This window comes from Trichosurus vulpecula, chromosome 9 (genome assembly GCF_011100635.1).
Source record: "Trichosurus vulpecula isolate mTriVul1 chromosome 9, mTriVul1.pri, whole genome shotgun sequence".
NCBI lineage: Eukaryota > Metazoa > Chordata > Mammalia > Diprotodontia > Phalangeridae > Trichosurus > Trichosurus vulpecula.
Genome location: NC_050581.1, coordinates 30,026,766 through 30,041,580, shown reverse-complemented (window position 1 = coordinate 30,041,580; position 14,815 = coordinate 30,026,766). Strand labels below are relative to the sequence as shown.

The window sequence follows — 14,815 nt, the reverse complement described above, 5'->3', positions numbered from 1 at the left end:
GTTGCCCTTTGACCTTGAAGAAGTATATATAAACTCAGACATTAATGTTTTGTCTTTGGGGGCACACTCATTGAAAGAGGGTTGGTGACTAGACTCTGGGAGGCTGTTGAAGTAGCCCCCTCCCCACCACCCCTCCCCCCAGCTTTGCAGAAAAGGTGTTGATGCTTTTCTGGTAACTATGTTTTGAGACATTGGACAGACAGCTAGAAGCCTATCTCCTGGTTTGTGTTATTTGCTCCCTTCATATAATTTCTGCTTGTAATTTTTGTTTCTTTTCTCTCTGAAGTTCAGGGCGCTGGCTTTTCCCCCTGAACTAAGTGAACGGTATACGTATGTTTAATTAAAGTAAGAATGTTAACTCCTTAAAGTTGCCTTCCTTAGAAAAGCAGATCAAAGAACCTATGCTAGCAGCCCTCTTGTTGTTGGTCTTTTTGCTGGTCTTTCACCTCCACAGCAGCTGCTAGCAACATTGTTGTTACACTGGCTTATTAAATTCAATTGTTTCTGATTCTTTATTAGTCTGATGGTCAGTTGATGCAATCTCCCAATGCCTTTCCTCAGACTTTCAGCAGCACCCTCAAGTTGCTTCTACTTTGGTTTTGTTTGATTACTACCTTATTCCTTCATGGCTCCCCTTTATTTTAGCAGCTTGTCTGCCTTTTGGGGGAAAGGTTTTATCCCCAAATAAATGGTCAGTTTTTATAAAGGTGCCATCAATAGTTACAGAAACTCGGGACAGCTTATGGCACAGTGGATATAGTGTCAGACTTCAATTCAAGGTCTCCATTCAAAACTGACACCAGACACATTAGCTGTGTGATCTGGGCAAGTCACTTTAACACTGTTTGGTTCAGTTTCCTCATTTTTAAAATGAACTGGAGAAGGAAATGGCAAACCTTTGCCAAGAAAACCCCAAATGGAGTAACAAAGAGTCAGACGTAACTGAAGAAATGAACAATATGAAAACTCCACTGTGTTTCCATTCAGATTGCCAGAAATCTATCATCTCCAATTTTTCAAAAGTTCTATTCAGATTCTTATTTCCTGTTTATTTCTAGATTAATATTCATGTAGATCTGAAAGGGGTAGATTGAAGTCCTCCACTTATAATTTTACTATGAGTAAGCATATTAATTATTATAGGTTTAGTAGTCATTTTGAGTAAACTATGAGTAAAACATCGCTTTACTATATGCTTACTCTACATTTCCTTGAAATTTGATTGACATTTTCTAAAGAATTTAGGTGCTGTACGATACCACTTCTAGGTCTGTATCCAAAAAAGATCATAAAATGGTAAAAGGACTCATATGTACAAAAATATTTATAGTAGCTCTTTCCGTGGTGGCCAAGAATTGGACATTGAGGGGATGCCCATCAATTGGGGAATGGCTGAACAAGTTGTGGTATATGAATGTAATGAAATACTATTGTTCCATAAGAAATGATGAGCAGGTGGATTTCTGAAAAACCTGGAAAGACTTACACGAACTGATGCTGAGTGAAGTGAGCAGAACCAGGAGAACATTGTACACAGTAACAGCAACATTGTGTGATGATGAACTTTGAGAGACTTGACTCTTCTCAGTAATACAAGGATCTAAGATGATTCCAAAAGACTCGTGATGGAAAGTGCTATCCACATCCAGAGAAAGAACTTTGGAGTCTGAATGCAGATCGAAGCGTACTATTTTCTCTTTCTTCTTTTTTTGTTTCTTCTTTTCATGGTTTTTTTCTTCGGTTCTAATTCTTCTTTACAACATGAATAATGTGAGAAAAAGAATTTAGTTGCTGCAATCCTTGCTTCATATACATGAAGTATTCATACTGATTTGTTATCTGCAGTGTCTCTAAGTATAAAGTAGTTTCCTTGCCTATCCTTTTCATCATACTTATATGTAATATAGCCTTATATGAAATCATGAATACTTCTCCTGCTTTTTCAAGTTCACCTGCAACTTAATAGATTCTACTTCAACCTCTATGTGAATTTGTATACTTCAAACATTTCTTATAAACAACATATTGTTGGACTCAGCTTTCTTACCTATTCTCTTATCTTCTTTTCTTTTATGGCTGAGTTCATCCATCCATGTTAAAGGTAATGATTAAGTCTGTACTTTCCTCTTCTCTGTCCTACTTCATTTTTCTTTCCTTTGGCCTTACATGCTCTTCACAAATATAGAGGTAGCGCAAGAGAAATTGTCCTATACATATATATATATAAATTAAGCAGTGTTTCTACTCCATTTCTTTCTTCTCTTCTCCTTTCCCCACCCTCAGTCATGGTTCCTTTCCCTTTTTCTCCCTCTCTTGAGGCTCCCCCAACTTAAAGTTTAGTTTGATTATTTTGTCCTCTCTTTTCCCTTTTCTTGTTGAATTTTTTTTGAATTTTGTCATTTTTATTTGATATTTTAGTTTTCAATGTTGATTTCCACAAGATTTTGAGTTACAAATTTTCTCCCCATTTCTTCCCGCCCCACCATTCCAAGATGGCATATCTTCTGATTTACTTCATTCCCCAGTCAGCCCTCCCTTCTGTCACCCCACTCCCCCACCATCCCCATTCCCCTTACTTTCTTGTAGGGCAGGATAGATTTCTATGCCCCATTCCCTATATATCTTGGTTCCCAGATGCATGCAAAAAAAACCCTTTGTTTTGAGCATCTGCTTTTAAAAATTTGAGTTCCAAATTCTCTCCCCTCTTCCCTTCCCACCCACACTCCCTAGGAAGGCAAGCAATTCAACATAGGTCACACATATATCATTATGTAAAACACTTCCACAATACTCATGTTGTGAAAGGCTAACTATATTTCCTTCCATCCTATCCTGTCACCCTTTATTCAATTTTCTCCCTTGACCCTGTCCCTTTTCAAAAGTATTTGCTTTTGATTACCTCCTCCCCCTATCTGCCCTCCCTTCTATCATCCCCCCTTTTTTATCCTCTTCCCCTTACTTTCCTGTGGAGTAGGATACCCAATGGAGTGTGTATGTTATTCCCTCCTCAAGTGAAATCTGATGAGAGCAAGATTCACTCATTCCCCCTCACCTGCCCCCTTTTCCCTTCCAAAAGAACTGCTTTTTTGTGCCACTTTTATGTGAGATAATTTATCCTATTCTATCTCTCTCTTTCTCTTTCTCAATATATTCCTCTCTCACCCTCTAATTTTATTTTTTAGATATCATCCCTTCATATTCAACTCACCCTGTGCCCTCTGTCTATATACATATGTATATTTACTTCAACTGCCCTAATACTGAGAAAGGTCTCATGAATTACACACTTCATCTTTCCATGTAGGAATGTAAACAAAACAGTTCAACTTTAGTAAGTCCCTTATGAATTCTCTTTCTTGTTTACCTTTTCATGCCTCTCTTGATTCTTGTATTTGAAAATCAAATTTTCTATTCAGCTCTGGTATTTTCACTGAGAAAGCTTCAAAGTCCTCTATTTTATTGAAAGTCAATATTTTGCCTTGGAGCATGATACTCAGTTTTGCTGGGTATGTGATTTTTGGTTTTAATCCTAGCTCCTTTGACCTCTGGAATATCATATTCCAAGCCCTTCAGTACCTTAGTGTAGAAGCTGCTAGATCTTGTATTATCCTGATTATGTTTCCACAATACTCACATTGTTTTTTTCTGACTGCTTGCAATGTTTTCTCCTTGACCTGGAAATGCTGGAATTTGGCCACAATATTCCTAGGAGTTTTCTTTTGGGGATCTTTTTGAAGGGGCTATCAGTGGATTCTTTCAATTTCTATTTTGTCCTCTGGTTCTAGAATATCAGGGCAGTTTTCCTTGTCACAGCAGCACTCCTCCTCCCCCAAGAACTGCCAACCAGGACTGCAATGCAGATCTGTTTGAACAATCTGGCTAGCAGCTTCTGTGGGGGTATAAGATTCACCCACAGCCAGCACCCAGAAAGCTGTCAACAGCACAGGTTCTTCTGATCTGCTTAATTAAGGAAAGCAAGGTGAAGGGGTTGACAAGCTTACTTTTAATTCAGCATTCAGATATCATTCAGTTAGTTCAGGGGAAAAAGCCAGCACCCTAAACTTCAAAACAAAATGCAAACAAATTACGAATATCAACAGACTTTGTCTGATTCAAATCCCAACACAGTTACCAGAGTTCAACAAAGTTTCAGCATCCAGGTTTACAAGCTGGAGGGCTCCTTAGCTACAGCTGCCTGGAGTCTCCTCATCAACACCATATCCAGAGCCCCGCACAAATGGCTCTGTCCTCCCTTCTTATAGGGCTTCAGACATCAATCATCATCTGAATCACCAGAGCTCAGGCTCTGGTGATTGGTTCTTGAGTTGGCGCCTCCCCTTAGGAATCCACATGGATTACGTTAACACCTAATGGGGTTTGGGCCTGGGTTTTAGCACCTAGTAAAGCTCACTGAGATAAATTGAGTCACTCAAAGAAAACAAAGGCCATTCTGGTTACAAGATCCAAGCAGGGCACAGCAAGAGAACCTGCCTCTGTTCCCACAAAGCACTCCTTGCACTCCTGCTCTGACCTGCTGCTGGATTCCTCCCACCGTGTGAGCCAGGGACTCAGAAAGCAGCTGATGCTGGAACTCTGGAAGCAGCCTTAGGAGCTTCCTGCCGCTGCCCTGCCACTGCTGGCTGCACCACTCTGCCCCCAGGGATGGGGCCAGACTGCTATAAACTCCATCCTGCTAACTTGCCCACTAACCTGCTCTTTGGCATTTGTGAGTTGAGAAGTCTAGTAACTGCCATAGCTCAATGATTCATGGCCCTAAGACCAGTTCCAGCCTGCTGACTCCAGGTCTGGTCTGTCCTGGTGTGGCCCACACTGGACTGTGCTCTGCTCCCAGCACCGTGTGATAGACCCTTCCCAGAGACCATCCAGGCTCTCCTGGGCTGGAGACCTGTTTCCCTCTGATATTTTGTGGATTCTGCAGCTCTAGAAGTTTTACAGAGCCATTTTTTACAGGTGTTTGGAGGGATTTGGGGGAGAGCTTAAGCAAGTCCCTGCTTTCCAGCTGCCATCTACTTTTCTTGTTGAATTTAATGTATTTCTATGCCATGATCTTGTGTGTGTGTGTGTGTGTGTGTGTTTGTGTGTGTGACTGTGTTAAATCCTTCTCTCTCTCTCTCTCTCTCTCTCTCTCTCTCTCTCTCTCTCTTTCTCTCTCTCTCTCTCTCTCTTTCTTTTTGGTAAATATGAAAGTTAGGTTCCTGGGATGCCCTTTTACCCAACCCCTTTCTCCAGTTTTGAATAATTTTCAGTCACACACCCTTGTAACGTAAGATAGTCATTTCCCTCTTCTTATTCCTCCTTCCCTCATCGTCTCCCCAAGTATAACCCAGTCTCCCTCCTATGTCTGTCTCCTCCTAAGACCATGAAAACAGAACAAAATCACCTTCAGGCTCTCTGTCCATTATTTACCTTCTTAAAAAAATGACCCTTGAAAATATTAGAGTTCTGGGAAGACCATTAATTCTCGTCCCTCTATTAGCATTTCCATTTCTTCTCAGTTCTGGCCTTTTCGGAAAGAATGCTTGAACATCCTCAATTTCATAAAAGACCCATTCCCACCTCCACCCCCATAGGATTATGTCTATTGTTTTGTTATTGTTTTGTTTTTATTTTTTGTAAGCCATTTATCTTCTGCTTTTTAGAATATTGTATCCTAAGCTCTCTTCTTCATTAAGACACCTGCTAAGTCTTACGTCATTCTGACTGTGGCTTTTGGCTACTTGAACTCTTCCCTTTGGAATGATGGCAGTAGTTTTCTTCCTTTGAATTGGAAACTCTGAATTTTGGCTATGACATTCCTGGACATTTTCACTTAGGGAATTCTTTTCAGAAATGACTGGTGGAATTTTTCTGCTTTTACTTTGTGGTCTTGTTCCGAGAGATCTGGAGAATTTTCTCTTATGATTTTTAAAAATATAGTGTCCAAGCTTTTATGTTGGTAATGACTTTGGGTAATCCAATGATTCTTAGATGACCTCTTCTTGACCTGTTTTTAGATTAGTTGTTTTTGACATTATTCCTCCTATTTTTTGATCATTTGATTTCATTTTTAATATTTCTTGCCTCATTGAATTGGTTCCTTTTTGGCCTATTCTAATTTTCAGAGCATTCAGTTATCGATTAAGGTTTCCCACAATCTTTTTCAAGATAGTAATTCTCCTTACAATTTTTCCTCCTTTGCTATTACGTTTCTTTTAGGTACTTTTATAGTCCTTGTGCTAGGACTTTTTCTTTTTGCTGATGCACAAAAACTTCCTAATATTATGGTTGGCCAGGACCGTCTTTTTGCTCCTTGGGATCTTTCTCCTACTGTGGTCAGGGCTCAAGGTCCACTCTTCTGCTGGGGCCTTTCTCATGTCTGTGTTCTGGGGCTGCTTTGTGTGTGGGATTGTGCCACTTCACATTGCATCTTCCATCTGTCCTGACTTCTCTGTTTAGTACTTTTGCAGTATTGTGGCAGTGTAGAGTTTCTAAATTCTTGACCTTCCATATTTCCAAATTCCAAATCTACAAGACTTAGGATAGAGAAACTGAAATTCATGGTAAATTGCAAAAGTATGTTATTCCATGTTTTTCACAAAATTTTATTTGTGTATTTTAAATGAATAAGTATAGGAATAAAAGTGAATTATTTTATGCAATAAGGTTATATTAAAAGTTTCAGAAGCTGTCTTTAAAAATGATAGGTGTTAAATGCACAGTTTATAATTATGAACCAATATATCGTGACAATTTTTAAAACATATAAGGCAATGAGCTGACTGATTTCCTTTAACTCTCTTAAAATATTTCCAAATTCTTCATACTTTTACTCAGTATTTTTGATATCTAAAATATGTTTAATAAATAAGGAATGTTAAGTTTAGTAATACTTAACAAAGGACTATAGTGAATGTACAAACACTAGAAAACACCAGAGAATATTATTTGGTAGTATTTGAGTAACATAACATTCACATCTCCTAGAACTACAGAAAATCACATGTTGAAATCTATAGCACATCATATGCTAATTACTAATTTTTAAAATACTGAAATGACTCACTATTAGCTGTAAACTGGTCTATGAGCATAGACAAAACATAGGAAGACTGATTGGTTAGATTGTCACCACTTCTGTACTATGTGCTCCTATCCTGGTTCCAGAAAATGTCAGTCTTAACCTTTGACTCTGAATGTCCACATTTTCTGTTCTTGCTTTGGGCTTGATGTCAGTAGAAAGATCAAAATGGTAGTGTCTCTACATTGATCGTCATTCTTTAATTCTCCTGGGAGAATTATATGAGAAGCAAGAAAGGCAAAAGCACTTACTATGTGCTAGGTATTGTGAGAAACACTTTTCACAAATATTCTCATTTAGTTTATTATCTCATTAATTAACTAATCTCAGTAATTCTAATTAACAATAGCAATTACACATTTTTTTCTGATTTCTTGACTGATGTTCTTTAGAATTTGGAAAAATGTGCATTTTTTTTTGATGGGGCAATCAAGGTTAAGTGACTGCCCAGGTCACATAGTAAGTATCAAGTATCTGAGGTAGAATTTGAACTCAGGTCCTTCTGACTCCAAGGCTGGTGCTCTATCTGCTGTGCCAGAAACATGCATTTCTTGAGAAGTGCCATGAAGGAATTCTTACAAGGAAACACCATGGCAGGATTTTTGTGCAGTTACAGACTAGGTAGAGTGTATAACTGATTACCTGTTTTTATCACTGTTCACTTGTGTGGATTTTTGGAGCTTTACTGGGGTGATTCTGGAGGACCTGGATTCTTCCAGTTCCTAACATGCTGCCATCTTCATAATACATTCCTATAAAACAAGTCCAGTGATTCTTAAATTATCTTTCCTAGATCACTTTTTTAAATAGTAAATACCATACCTTTTCCTCCATCTTTTTCAGCTTTTTCATTTTGTTCTAATATTTATGTTGTCTCATGGAGTCACTGGGTTCTTCCACTTTATTTTTCAGGGAGGGAAAGATATTCTGTGCTATTTATTCTCCTTATGAGAGAATTTTTTTCCTCTAGATTTTATTTCAATTATAATTTCATTTTTTTTATCTTTTGCAACATTTGTTCTACTTACTGTTGTAGTCCTTGTGGCCAAGTCTTTTTTTTCTGCACTAATACTCTGCTTGCTCTGGTGTTGACTCTCTTCTGTATTTATGATTTGGGTTTCTCCAAATCAATAACATTTTCTTCATTGTTTTGTGTTTTCTTTTGTTTCCTCATGTTTTCTGCCTTAGCTTTTTTTAATGGGAACTTTATTCCAGTGACAGATTCCATACCCCATAGCACTCTTGAATAGGTTGGATAGTTCTTCTTTCATCTTATCATGTAGTATACATGCTACTACTGTTGCAATTCTGGATGTTGGGCCTCACTTCAATTGCTGGTTTCTTTCTTAGTCTCCTAATGGTCAACTACAAGTGCTTGTTTCTGGCCGTCTTTCTCCTTCTCTTTGCACAATTCCCAGTAAGTATTTAGTTCTGCCTCCTGTTTTGATTCTAACAGGTTTAAGTCAAACATTGAAGATCACTCTTATCCTAGGCCTCTTTCAAAGCTCCCTATTAAGTGCTCTGGTACTTCATTGAATGCCTCTTGCTGTGCCTCTCAGGGTTCTGAGGGACACATGGTGGGTGTGCTCTCTTTCTATAGTGACTTAGGGGGACTATTTCTTTTCCTGCTTCAGAATCTGGTTTCAGGACACGATTACCAAAGTCTTCATTTAGAACCTTCCTCTACAACCTTCCACCTCTTCATTTCAAGCTTGTTTTCTAGAGTTTGCATTTTCTGGTGTCACTTATATCCTAGTGCCCATAGGCTTTTGGTCTGTTTATTGGAGTTCCCATTGGCTTCTCTGTTACAGCCTTTCCCCCAGTCTCTATGTACAGTTCTACACTGAGAGAAGGACCTTATATTTCTCTTCAGTTTTCTTCACCATGTCTCTATCTCATCCCCATTTCAGATCGTTACAAGTTGATGTAAGCTTGGATCCTCCATGACCTTTAATATGTCCATCTTACCTGGAAGTCTCCCATACTCTTTCAGTAGCAATATTGTTTTGGAATAGTAGAAAAATATACAGGCATTTAGGTAATGCCTTAGTCCCTCAGCTCCTCACTGGGTTTATAAACATATTATGTTATCTCTTGCTCCTCACATAATAAGCATGAGTGTATTAAGTGACAAATCCCTTATGTCAACATGCCTGAATTAAGTCTAACTACTAAGCCCATGCTATTCTAATCAGGGACTACTATCTACCAGATAACAGAAAAAGCTATATGGTAGCAGCTACCCAATGTGCAATCATGTATAAAACCTCTACAGAAATTGAGTTGCAATGCCAAATCTTTCCAATGTTAATAAATGTCACAGTAATATTTTTTATGATATTATAAGCAGGGGACTGAATTTTATCTTCTAAAACATTTCAGTCACTGAGTTCAAACTCAGAAGTAATATGTTATGAAGGGTACTCCAATCACAGTCCTCAGAATAAAAATGGGAGATATACTATGAAATTGAAACTAGAAAATCAAGTAGTTCTTTGATATGTGTGTGAAGATTGTGGAGAAGTTGTATTCTAGTAGTTTAGATGTTGAATAGAGCACTGGGACTGGAATCAGGAAGACCAGAACTTAACTCTAAATTCATACACGTAATAGTTCTGTGACCCTGGGCAAGTCACTTAAGCTCTGTGAGGACCAACTGGGCTAACAGTCATAAAACACTTATCATGATGCCTGGAACATGGTAGGCACTTGATGTACAGTTGTTCTCTTTCTTCTTTGGGATTTGGAATTGAAGCAACTATTATAAATATTCCAGGAGTTATAATATGTATGAAAACTGATGAGTCATAACAAAGTTAGTTTATTAACTCATATTTAAAACTTCACTCAGATACTTGCTAATTTTGAATTTGGATAGGGTTAGGTTAAAGTTTTTTTTTTATTATGGAAAAAAATTTTGTTAAGTAAATGGGAATGTTAAGTAAAAGAGAAAGTTTAATCTACTTTATCAATGCAAGTCAGGGATCATAAAGCCTCTATTTGTCAACAGTTAGCCTAGTTTAACTTAACTGAAATGCTTGAAAGTAATAAAAATACTCTAAAATTAAAAAAAAAGACTAGTTTCCAATTGGTCTGATTAAGTGGTATGAAAATACCATACAAAGTGAAGGGAGAACAGTAAACAACAAACAATAATTTTTTTAAATAAAAAGAACTATCAAAACAAGAGAGAAAATTTTAAAAAGCCAAAATGACAAAATAAAAGAGGAAAAGGTCAAAAATAAAGTGAAACTATTAAAAAATAATTATAATTATAGATGAGATGATTTGACTCTAAATTATCTTTCTAGCTCTAACAGTCTAAGACTCTTTGAAATACAACCAAAAAAACCTGCCTAAATGAATAGAAACACCCATCTAAAGTCAAGAAGATTAAAGTATATTACAATTAATTTCCTATAAAGTGAGAAATATAATATAAAGCCCTTTCCCCTCTCCCACTGCCTCCCAGGAAAAAGGATTGAGAATGGGCTGCTTCTTGGTAATTAAGTAGTCATTCTCTTTGCATGATTCATCTCTACTCTCAATTTTTCTTATGAGATTATGATATTTTATTAGCTTGGTCCTAAGAAATTTAGTTCAGAAGTAAGTAAAGCTGAGTTTTAATTCCCAATAGAAGACAATAAAGGATTCTAGCAGTAGAACTGTACTGAGAAGCTGGCATCTTTGGATATGTAAAGTCCTAGTTTAGAAAAATAGTTTTAATGACTAATATGGAAATATGTGTAATATGATTGTACATGAATAACCTATTTCCAATTGCTTCCCATCTTGGGGAGGGAGGGGGAAGGAGGAAGAAAAAATCTGGAACTCAAAATCTTATAAAAGTGAATGTTGACCACTATATTTACATGTAATTGGAAAAAATAAAATACTATTAAGTGGGGTAAAAAGAAAAATAGTTTTAATTTACATTTTGGTTCAGGAATGATTTTTAAAGAATTATTCTGTTATCTTTTAGCTAGGTCTTGCTTCTTTCAAATAAATCATAGTGATTTATTGTTACATCATTTTCTGCCTGTAACATTTTTCTTCAATAAAACCTCAATAATTCAGAATAATTATGAGGAAGTCTGGTATGAATTAATGAACATCAGAATCATAAGTAAAATTTTTTTTAAAGAAATACATTATTATTTCTTTTGAGGTCATATGGTGAAAACAAAGTGGCTATGTATTGTCCAGAAAAGATCCTTCAAGGGATTTGCTTTAACAAATGAAACTCCAAATTAACATAGAAAATATATAATTAAGATATGAACTGTATAAATGATCAATTTCAAAATATTTGCTGTTTTTCAATAGCTTGTATCTTTATAAAACTTACATATTTGACAATGTTATTAATTTATTATTAAATCTGAGAGCTTCAGTCTTGAGAAAATTAACCATTTCGAACATTTTATTGCCACCATAAAAACAAGAGTCCTTAAAGATAAATTAATCAGTCTTTCTCTATGAATTTATTGCATCCAACAGATATTGGATTTACAAATGATGACTATGATTTGTACTAGCCACAATACAGTGTGTATGTACTTTTATAGAATTATTCATGAAATGAATGGACCTTATTTTCATATTTTATAAAAATGAACACTATAAAATACAATAAAATTGCATCCCAAAATGGACAATGAAAACAGTTAAATTACAAAATCATTATTTAAGATGAAAATATTTCAATGAAAAAAGGTATATGCAATGTAATAAAATATAAATTACATTTTAAGTTCTGTACATGATTCATCTTAAGGAAAAAAAAAACAAAACTGCATTCTGTATGGTATTTTTTTTTTTTTTGGATATTCCAAAATCAAGACCCACTTTCCCTGAAAGTAAAGTGGGCAGATAAACATGCAGAATCATTAAAAATATTTGATTTTTAAAATACATGTGTGGATTTTTAAGGCACCAATTTAAATACATTTAGGAGACTTGTTATCAAAAATCTCTTTCATATTTGACAAACAGCATAGAGCTGCAAAGGTTGGGTTTGTAGTACACAGTAAATATCCCATTCTCTTCTGATTTGTGAAGTAATAAGTCTTTCAGCCACTAGAGGGAGAAAAGAGTAATGCAGCAATGTGAGGGAAAGCTCTTTTTCATTCTCCAACCTTATTTGGAAACTTCTGCCACATTACTCACTGGAAACAATTCTCTCTGCCTTCTTTAATTCTGTTTTCTCAGAGTTTTGAGCCACTTTGATCCAAAAAGAGAAAAATAATCTTAAAAGTTTTTCTTTAATTAGAAACAAATATCTATGGCTCATTATTATTATTATTTTAAAAAATCACATCAGTGAGATAAAGTACACTAAATTTTTTATCTTGGTACCTCACTTCAGGATTCTCAAAGCAATCCTCTTCTCTACTTGTCCAGCTTAGGAACCGTGGACTAAAATACAATCAATCACAGACCATGGCAGACATGACATGCCAGACTACTCAGCAATATGTTGCACAGCAACAGTATCTTATCTTAGAGCAGTTTTTCTCAAGGATTATTGACAAAAGTAAAGCAGCAGTTCTATGTTATCAAGTCTGCAATAATCTCATCAGTTTCTCTGGAATATCATTACTGCTGCTTCTAGTATTTGTTTTCTGTTGTGCCAATTATGGCTAGATATTCTGATCAATTAATTGATCATATAGCCCTTAAAGGATCACAGTTTTTAAAATAGCCCCATAACGAAGATGAAACCAAGTTAAGAGGTCATCTCCTTTACCTATGCTTCTGATGGAATTTCTGCTTCATCTATCTGCAGGTGTGTGTCATTGTCACCTAATAACTCTGTTTCAGGAACAGAGCCTTCTTCTTCTTCCTCTTGGACAGGATTCTGAGCTACATCTTCCACTGTATTGAGGGCATCATCATTTCCCTCTGAGAGAAGAGCTGCCCTGTCAGTTACAGATGTATTAGAAGGGGCTGTTGTTACATAGCCTGTGCTTGTAGAACCACTGCCACTGTGGTGGGATCCTGGCTTGGGAATCATCTGGGAAGGCATCTGTTGAGGGGCCATTTGCATGGGGATTTGGACTGGGTAAAAATTTGGCAAATAAGCACCATAAGCAGGCATTGGCTGATAACCATTCACTGGTATATAGAGCTGAGGAGGTGGGACCATGGGTCTTATCTGCCCTTTCACTGGAATGAACTGTGGCTGAGGGAAAGACTGAGTTTTCTGCTTGGGTCCAATGTATCTGGCATTGCTGACATTGCTCACTGGGCTTGTGCTAAGAGAACTTGTCTGTGTGGTATTGCTTGCTCCAGATGTCTGGGCTGAACTATTATAATTAGAAAGATTCCCCCATGTTCTCAGCCTATTATGGATGTCTTTAAATCTTGGTCTTCTGTTGGGAAATTCATTCCAACACTCTATCATCAATGTATACACCCAGGCAGGACAATCATCAGGACAGGGCAAAATTTGCCGATTCCTTATCATTTCAATGACATCCTGGTTAGAGTATCCACAATATGGCTGCAGGCCATAGCTGAATATCTCCCATAACACCACTCCATAGGACCATATATCAGAATCAATGGAAAATTTGCCATACATAATTGCCTCAGGGGACATCCAACGGATGGGAAGAAGAGAATTTCCTATCAGTTTGTAGTAATCAGCAGAATAAACCTCCCTAAAAAGGCCCAAGTCTGATATTTTTACATTGAGCTTATCAAATACAAGTATGTTTCTGGTAGCCAAGTCCTTATGGACAACATGGTGGCTAGAAAGGTACTCCATCCCTGCAGCCACTTGTACCACAATATGGAAAAAGTCTGCTGGTTCTAATGTTGATTTAACTGTCTTGTCATCATCAGTGCTTCCCACATCTGAATGGGGAGACCTCATGACCAAGAATTCATGGAGGTCACTGTGGGAGCAATAACCAAATATCATGCTGATGGGTTGTTCTTTGGTCATGATTCCCAGCAAACACACAATATTTGGATGTTGCAACCTTGATCTCATCATGGCTTCATGTTTAAATTCTTCTCGGAGAGGCACTTCTGCTTTGTCTTTAAGTGTTTTAATAGCTATGGTTTGTGTCTGTTCCCCTGGTGTCGTACCAAAGAGGTGACCTTTGTAGACTTTTCCAAATCTGTCTTCTCCTAGCTCTTCCATGAACCTTACAGTGGACAGATTGATCTCCTTGAGTTTGGCCTGAAAGAGAGACAATCACAATAATATATTTCTTTAATTTGTAACAACAGAAGCATCTTTACATAAAAAGGAAAAATTCAATCTGGCTGTTAATTTTTGTCTTTGATTCAGTGGCATTATAATATTTGATGTTGGTTACTTAAGTAACAATTTCATTGCAATATAAAAGATGGACATTTCTATCTGATATGGATATAGGGCATAGTAGTAGCAAATAATGAAAAATGTTCTTTGAATCTCTGAATACTTGGCCAACAGATCAAAAGGTGCCAAAATAGACTATGTAAAGCTGTGATGAACTTTTTTCATATAAACTAGCCATGTCACCTTAGCATTTTATCTCATCACATTAAATAATATTTTTAATCCTTCCCTAGGCAATTAGGATCATGGTCTTCCCCCACTCCCAAATCATATTCTTCTCATAAAGAAATTTACCTAAAATATCCCCTCAATAAAAAAAAAAGGTTTCTAGAAATGGAAGAAGAATTCATGACATTTCAAAGGCCAATAACTAAGAAAAATCCTTCTGTAAAACTTCAGTC

The 14,815-nt window shown here is 36.7% G+C and overlaps 1 protein-coding gene across 1 annotated transcript in view; it reads right to left on the bottom strand.

The window, feature by feature from the left end:
* Positions 1 to 11,905: 11,905 nt before the first annotated feature.
* The window catches only part of ROR2 (receptor tyrosine kinase like orphan receptor 2), an 85,362-nt gene continuing 82,452 nt past the window's right edge, over positions 11,906 to 14,815 (bottom strand). The window contains exon 8 of the mRNA XM_036739717.1: positions 11,906 to 14,270. Within this exon, the coding sequence (XP_036595612.1) occupies positions 12,828 to 14,270 (1,443 nt within the window). The 3' untranslated portion in view covers positions 11,906 to 12,827. The remainder of the gene's footprint in view (positions 14,271 to 14,815) is intronic.